The 7998-nt window shown below is 41.5% G+C and overlaps 1 protein-coding gene across 1 annotated transcript; it reads left to right on the forward strand.

Moving 5' to 3' along the window:
- The first annotated feature begins 453 nt into the window (after window positions 1–453).
- On the forward strand, window positions 454–7394 carry LOC127312817 (uncharacterized). The gene is made up of 14 exons (XM_051343372.2): window positions 454–643; window positions 712–799; window positions 887–1067; window positions 2487–2577; window positions 2822–2857; window positions 2941–3039; window positions 4246–4376; window positions 4562–4610; window positions 5114–5203; window positions 5276–5329; window positions 6392–6457; window positions 6635–6732; window positions 6818–6895; window positions 6998–7394. The coding sequence occupies exons 1-13, from the start codon at window positions 530–532 to the stop codon at window positions 6885–6887; spliced, it is 1167 nt and encodes a 388-aa protein (XP_051199332.1). The 5' UTR covers window positions 454–529; the 3' UTR covers window positions 6888–6895; window positions 6998–7394.
- The last annotated feature ends 604 nt before the right edge of the window (window positions 7395–7998 follow it).

The raw sequence follows: 7998 nt of genomic DNA on the forward strand, positions 1-7998 counted from the left end.
GACTCTACCGCGGATGGTTCATTTATGAGTAAAACTCTGCCTGAAGCTAAAACCATCTTAGAAAGCATGTGTTTACTTAGTTTGTTGATTTTACTTCATTTTTATTACTACTTTTATCTATTATTACTAACACGAAACCTTGTGCTTGACAACTACACGGTGCAGTTGAAGACACAAGGTAATATTTTATTTTATAGGATTGCTAAAAGAAGAGGAAAAAGAGACACCTCTAAACCAATTCTCTAAACTCAAGTAATAATCACCAATTAGGCATGTCCGTCTGCTCATGTCTCTGAATAATACAAAGAAAAACTAAAGGAAAACACCACACATTTTACGTGTCGGCGGACAAATCGAACACTATGCGTCGGGCAGCTAGGAATAGGCAGAGACCCACTATGGCCCACAAGCCCGCATCGGAGCAAACAGGCCTATACCTTCTTGTTTGACCCTTTTCTATACCAAAAAAAAAAAAAAACAGCGAAAGGAGGGCTGCCGAATCCATAGCCAACCACCGCCGCCGCCGGCGATGTCGCCTTCCGCCGACGCCGCAGCGCCCGCCTCCACATCCGGCCCGCCGCTCGCGCCCCTCATCTCCGCGCAGCTCAAGTTCCTTCTCTCCAACCCCAGTCTCCCCGTCAAGGTACGTGCACGGCGCGCTCCCTTCTGCCCCACCATTCCACTCACCCGTCTCCCCGCGGCCGCTTGCAGCTAGGGCAGATCTGGTCCGGCTGCCGGAACGCCCGCTACGCCGATCGCTTCACCCTCGCCATCCCCTTCTGCCTCGACTACGTCTACTGTAACGCTCCTCACCGCCTCGCTCCCTTCGCTGTAATGGTTTAGGGTTCGCCTTCGGATTCCGTGTCTCTGATTTGCTGTTTCGCAGGGGATTTCCTGTATAATGCGCTGTACCCGAAGGTGGCGCCCGACGTGGTGTTCGGGCCGGGCGACGAAGACTTCCAGCCGCTGGTCGATTATGATGACGCCGGGAATGGGGACAAGAGCTGCTTGGCACGATGGGATATCCGCGACCCACGGGGACTGCTCAACCTCGTGGAAGAGCTCCGGTGAGGTTCCTTTGCTTCTCTATGGTATTGCGCAATTACTCGTGTTGCCCTGCATGCATGTGGATTAGACTGGATATACACAGTATTGATTGGGAGTTGTCAACGTTCAGTATGCATATGCAGGGTTGGACGTAGCAATTGGTCATAGAAGCAAATCAAATTGAGGAATTAAAATGTTGCACAACCAGTATCATACTAACCAAATCAGCGTATGTGATTGTAAAGTTCTTTTGTTTTGGCGATGATTACCCTCTTTTCTCTAGTGCATGTAAAGGGAATTGGGAATGTAAGGGCATCTACAGCGCTAGAGCTTATATGGACTCTTTCAGAGAAAAGCATAAATAAATGTCATAAAACAAATTTAGAAAATCATGAAAGCGCCCAATCCTCAATGCTTAACGCTAACTACGGAGGCCACGTGCAGGCTAGGAAACCAACTAAGCGCTCATCTCTCCAACGCAGAAAACAACAGGCGCTAATCACGGATGTTAAGTTTATTTCCTATCCCATTCCCTTGGATTTGTTTTGTGTCCTTATTCTCGTCCGATAGCGCCCGATGCTGGCCGCACCAGGTTTGTTCGGAAATAAAGCTCGGGGTGGCGCCTGATAATAGGTTTGGCATCGACACAACTTTTTTCCCTGTGATTGGGGGGGAAGAGGCCATAACTGCTGGGAATTATATCCTAGCGCCTTGCATAAGTGCCTCCATTGTACATGGTTAATAGTCATGGAAAGCCCTGCTCTGTTTCTTCATATAGCAAGAATTTTTTTTTCTTAAAGAGGGAGCTGTTACTTATCTCTTATAGAGTCAACCCCAAGCAAAACAACCTCCTCGGCTGGCTAAGCTCCCTTCTATAATTTCTGTTTAGTGCTTGTCCCTTGTTTATATTTTGTAATGCTTGTTGTATACCTAAACAAAACACTGTAGGTGCCTGCCCTGCCGTTTACTGGTTTAAAAAATATGATCTGATAATGTGTTTAATGGTAGGTTTCATGCTAGTTACCCCTTTTGCCCTTTTTCCATATTCCATTCTCTCTGAAGCATCTATCCATAACCATATTCACAAAACATCTTATCTCATTTTACCGTATTTAATTAAAGAAGGGTACCAACTTAATGAAGTGTAAACAAGCTGAAATAAAAGCCAGCGATTTATGTTGATTGAGCTTGCACTGGGTTGGGCTAGTCATTATTGACTAGAAATTGCCAAATACGCAATGCATGCATCATATAGTGAAGATACATACTGTACTGCTATGGTAAGAGGAATTGGGAGGGCTAGCGGCATTGTTGACATGATGTAATGGTGTCATGAGTTGAGTAGTTTGTAGGCGCGCAAAGCATACGGGTGATTGTCGTATTGGTTTTTGTGGTTAACTTGCTTCTAAACTACTTCCTGCTGGCTTCATTTGCTGCAGGTTATTATACATTGAATACCAAAAGAAGCGGGTTGCTGAGGTAGATGATACAAGATTGAAGTTTGAGGTAGACACAGTTCTTGCTAAGGAGGTAAACACACTACTGTTGCCATGTTTGGCCTTTCTGTTGCATTGACTGCATATTCAAATGTCTGAAGTAACTAGAAATGTCTTCTTGATGTAATGTGGTTTTAATATAGTGAAAGACAGACATGGTCATGAGAATGAGACGAAGATTGAGCTATTTGACTCTTACTACCAATTGTTTTTATCAGCTTGACTGTAAAATCATTTTTGGCTGAGAGTTAACCTTCTAAATGTTTGCGTTCAAACAGGGGATTGAGGTCTGCATGGTACCATTGACTGATAGGGTAAGTTTACAATGTTCATAACCTTTTCTTCTGTTAAAATTGATTTTTTTTTTCTCATCTTGTATTTTTCATATTTGTTGTAGCCAGATGAGGTGAAGTTTGCTGTACCGCTTCTGGATTTAGACTTAAAACAGTTGGTGCCTGGATGTCCATGGAAATTTCCTCAAAAGATCCATCTACAGGTTAACCTCTAAAGCCCCTCCTTACATGTACATGAGCCCAGACACGTAAAAACAGTAGCAGGGGTGATGATGATAATTGAGAAATGTTTTATATCGGCAAAGTTTCAGCTGGTTATGCCCTGCTGCTCCTTGAAATCGTAACACTGCAATCGTGATAAGACTGGGAGCCCTAAGGCCTGATTGAGTTACCACGGGACACAGGTGGTCTGTTGCAACTGCACCACAAGGGCAGGAATGAAAGAGACTAGGAATAAATTAACTACCCCTTGCTTAATTTGAATAGATGCACCTTGCTTCTTATGTAGGGCAGGACTTGCTACAAAATATGAAGGATAAGGAGGGATCAACTAAATATGGCAACTAATCCTAAAAGATAGCAGCAACTCATAAGTGCAACTGAAAATTCTATTCCCTTGTTTAAATTTGTTGCAGTTCCTATTCCACTCCATTTACAAGCATGTACATAACACTAATTCATTTTTGATTAGTACTTACCACATCTTTATAACAAAGACGGTCCGCATCTTCTTCAACTAACATAACTGCATAGAAAATCATTTGAAGGCTACTGCTATTGTTACCTAGGGCATATGTTTGAATTGTCGCCAAACAATCCTGCCAATTTTTTTTTGTCATATGACCAAAAAATTGGTCGTTTGGATGGCGGCCAACTTTTTGGCATGCCAATGCCCATCTGCTAATTCTAGTTGATCTTCATTGCCTATATTGGCCAACTCATGGGCACGCAAAACCTTGATTTCTATTTCTGATAGCCAGGTAGGGCAACCTTGGATTCAAATCAAACACACCCGTAATACTTACTGCTTTTGAATGTTCTAGCTATTTGATCTTACGGTTATCAGTGCATTGTATCATAATATGACATGCAAATAGGCCGGAGGTTTTCTTGCAAAAGAAAAGCATCAGGAGTTTCAGCAGTCAACAATCCCATTATTGCGAAGAGATATTCTCTTCAGAGAGTGTCTTGCCTTGTTGAGGGATTTCAGTCAAGTGGTAAAGTCGAAGTATATGATATGATTGCCATTTGTTCTCCAGATAGCGGCTAACAAATTGCAGTACACATATATAGCAAATTATATTTAGTGTTTGGCAGTAGACACAAGTGCTACTTTATGTGTTTTATACCTGATGGAATTTAGGAGTTTTGTTGTGCATTTGAAAATGGACTTCTGGGTTATTTTGCAGGCCATATTTCCGGTTAGCGGAAGTTACTCCTCTGTTTCTTCTGCACCACGGCTGAAACTAATCTCAACCCCTGAAATGAAATCATTTTTCTCAGTGGATGCTGTCAAGCTACCTGCATGGGTTGATGGGATGTAAGTCAACTTGCCACACAGCCACACTCCTGACTAAATTGGTATATGAAGATTGTCTCTTGTAGCGTGTTATATGTCAATACAGACTGCACCCGTGATATCATCTTCATTGTAACATTTTCACCAAAAGAAGCATTATCTCTTTGTCGCTGATGATCTCTCTTTCTTGGTCTATTTATGTAAAGGTGCATGGCTGAATATATTCTTGCCTTAGAAGATGATCTTAATAACCAGGTAAATTATTGTGCATTTTCTAGTAATTGTCTTAATCTGACTCTTGTTATTGGTGGTGTTATTTTTCTCTATCTTTCAGTTGTCACGTCAATTTCATTTACATTGAATGTGATATGTTAGTCAGGGGTTACTAGTTCTGTCATGTCATAACTGTGAGTACTTATGTGCTAAAGATTTCATTCTGGCTATGACATTCGAAGGATGGGGCAAGGGCAGAAAGGGAATCAGGAAAAGAGACAGTAGGTTTTACGATATTAGTGACATGGTAGTTGTAAGACAGAGACCACATGCCATATTGTACCTTTTGCTTTTTAACCTTCATGGACAGACATCACACATGCAACTTTTCAGTTATTCAAGCATGTTAAATCCACTGGATTCTTGAAACTTTACTATGGTTGAAGCATTAATTGGTTAAACAGGGTTTGTTTTGTAGGATGCTATTAATGACACTGCTGAATTTGTTCTTAAGTACAAACTTATGTTTCTGAACTATATTGAAGGTTGTTGAGGCATCAGCTTCAATTGGTTCCAGAAGACGTTTTATTGAGGCCCTAGCTCCTGCTTTTGGGAGACCATTAGAGGCTGATCCGGTACTTGTCCTGTTTTTTATTAAGTTATTGTGGTTTTTGCCATGTTGTCTAACAGCCCTCTTTATTCATCAGATTCTTTGTAGGAATGCTACAGTTCTTTCCATTTCAGGGATTTTCACATTTCTGGTATGTCACTGAATGTGTAACTCTACCATTTTCCATTTTCTGCATTGCGTTGTGCTAATCAAGAAATAGATTCATTACCTTTCTGCCAAGAGAATAGTGAATGCTTGGGTGGTTAACCAACACAGGTGGGGGTTGCCAGCCAAGGATTGACCCTCCATAGTTAAATTGTCTGGTGCCTCTCCCTTCTTAATTAACCAGTAACAAAGAGGTTCTCTCTTGATTTAGAAGTGCTGAGGGGCTTCCCTCATGTCTGTCATTATTTTCATTTTGTATCTGTCAAATGACTTTAAGGCTTCTTTTGGTGCTGGATACCTAGTCTGCATTTTCACGTAGCTGTCTGCAATATTATGCGGGGCCTGCTAGTAAACGAGTGCGCTGGGAGACCTTCTTGTGTGCACTCTGTGCCCCATCCCCCTTGTCCCGGGTGATGGTGTTGCTGCCAACAGCATAAAAAAAAAAACCTACATTTAAATCAAGCAATTTATCTTTTGACCGACACAATGACCAACTTTTTAATAGATCAAAAACTTTGAACTCGTGAAATCCCAGCTTGGCCTAAACCACCTATTTTTATTATTAGGTTACTAATAAGTGTTTATGTCACCATCGGTATTAGAACAAAGTCCACTTTTCAACCCTGGACTCCCAAACCATTTGGTTCGCTACCTCGAACTATGGAAACGGTTACATTTTGTCCTCATGTGGTTTCACAAGTAGTTTTGGCTGACATGTGTCCACCGCACTACTGCCATGCCATCGAGTTCCTTTTATTCATCTGTTTCTACCAAATTTTCTTCCATTGCTAACATTTTAACTTTTTGTCCGAATGGTGGAGTTTAAGTTTTTTGTAGACTACAATTCAAACAGTTCTAGATTTAAGGTTGAAAGTGAACGTTTTTAGACTTCATGGTTGAAAAGTAGACTTTGGTTCTTAATAATATTGCTTTCTACAAATTATTATTTTGGCATTTGGCATCACATATTTTGATTCTCTAATCTCATATACTTATTTCCGTGGATTGACCACTAAACAGTGACATGTAATGCAATGTGATATTGCAGGTTCATTTTATCATCCCCCTTCAGTTCCCTAGGCAACAACCTATCCTGACTTTGCAGAGCTCTCAGGTATTTATTTTGCTTCTCTGCAGCTTATGGTTATTTGTGATGTAGATGCTTGATCAAAGGTCTTGCTTGTATGCTTTTGTTGTTTTTGAATATATACTTGGATTGGTGGTGGAAGTGACTTAGTCTGTTATTTTTGCTGTTTGTGCAAATAACATTCTCATTCCTAATTCCTTGCAGCATTGTAATTCCCAAGGGATACCTATTACCTCATCTCAAATAAATGATTATCCCTGGAGTCCTAGATGGGATCCAACGGAAATGGTGGAACGCATCTAGTAAGTCTGCATTCTACCTGTGTTGCATCTGGAATGATTTTTCCTTTTCAGAATCTAATTAAATATTTCCTCAAAAAATTTACAGCGACTTCCTGGCTGATGAATGCCAAAATTTCAAGAAGTTCTGCAGTGATGGTGTCCCTCCAACGAAGTAATTAATCAGGTAATGTTCTTATGTGCAAAATTTTCTCTTAATGATTTTGATTAGCTTTTTTTTAGCAGCAGACGCTCATCCACTGACCGAGTTGCTGTCATCTTTGTTTAGGGAGCATTTCCACCCTTTTGGCTTGCACACTCTGTTTTTAACCTGTATGTCCTCAACTATTTATGTGACAAGCTGAGGAGCAAGGAAGCAGCCTGATCAGGCAGTACAATCCATAGGGTAGTAGTGCTTCTGTTGGGCAAGTAAATTGTGTACAATAGAGCGAAGCAAAGGAGCATTGTTGGTTGTTGGCTCCCCTGTTGGCCATGATGTTTTTCGGGGATAAATGGCAATCCCACTTATCCCTGTCTTGTAGTTGTACATATGGTAATGGTCGTTGAAATAACTCCAGTGTAAATTTTGCTGCAAGATGACAATAAGTAGGAACTGTTTTGTTCGTTGGCATCTATGACAATTTGGGTGCAATCTCGTCCAAAGATCTGATCTTGCTTGTTGTCCACCTTGCCTGGTTTGTCAAGTTGTCTTCATAAAAGTTCTTCGCTTCATTGCCCGTCACGACCAACAAGTGAATTGGTCATCTTACTTCATTTCGTTCCTAAGATTGGCAACGTTGTTTTGGTTGACTATTAAAAAATTACAGATGTTGGTAGTTGGTACTTGTGCTACGGTAGAAATTTAAAGGGGTTGGATTTGTTCAGTTGTAGCTTGTAATTAGAAGGCGCTGTCCTGGATCTGGAGATAGTTTGTATCCTTTTTGACTAGGTAAAATAGCAAGTGTCTTATGTTCGGTGTTTTCCTGGTTAAATTGCAAATTAGGTGGGTATTGTGTGAAAATTCAAAAAAAAAAAGTACCTTGAGAGTCGCTCCCCGGGCTGACCTGAAGCTTTTCTCGGTGGTGTTGCCAGCCGGAAGGAGCTGAGGCGATGCGCCGGTTCTCCAGTGTTCATACTTTATAATAGCAGTAGTAGTACTAGAGCTAGTAGCTTGTTGTGTTGGCCAGATGTTGTGTGTTGGCTTTATGCCGGGAGTCTGGTGTCGGCTCCCTGGGCCGAAGCTGGTAGGGCTGGTGGTGCTTCACCTTGTAGCAGCGCTCTCATGGTGGG

The sequence above is a fragment of the Lolium perenne genome, chromosome 7 (genome assembly GCF_019359855.2).
Source record: "Lolium perenne isolate Kyuss_39 chromosome 7, Kyuss_2.0, whole genome shotgun sequence".
Classification (NCBI taxonomy): Eukaryota; Viridiplantae; Streptophyta; class Magnoliopsida; order Poales; family Poaceae; genus Lolium; species Lolium perenne.

Coding starts and splice junctions, on each gene's coding strand:
- LOC127312817 (XM_051343372.2), top strand. CDS start 530: ATGTCGCCTTCCGCCGACGCCGCAGCGCCCGCCTCCACATCCGGCCCG. Junction 3,040..4,245: donor CTCAAAAGATCCATCTACAG/GTTAACCTCTAA, acceptor GTTATTTTGCAG/GCCATATTTCCGGTTAGCGG. Junction 5,330..6,391: donor CAGGGATTTTCACATTTCTG/GTATGTCACTGA, acceptor GTGATATTGCAG/GTTCATTTTATCATCCCCCT.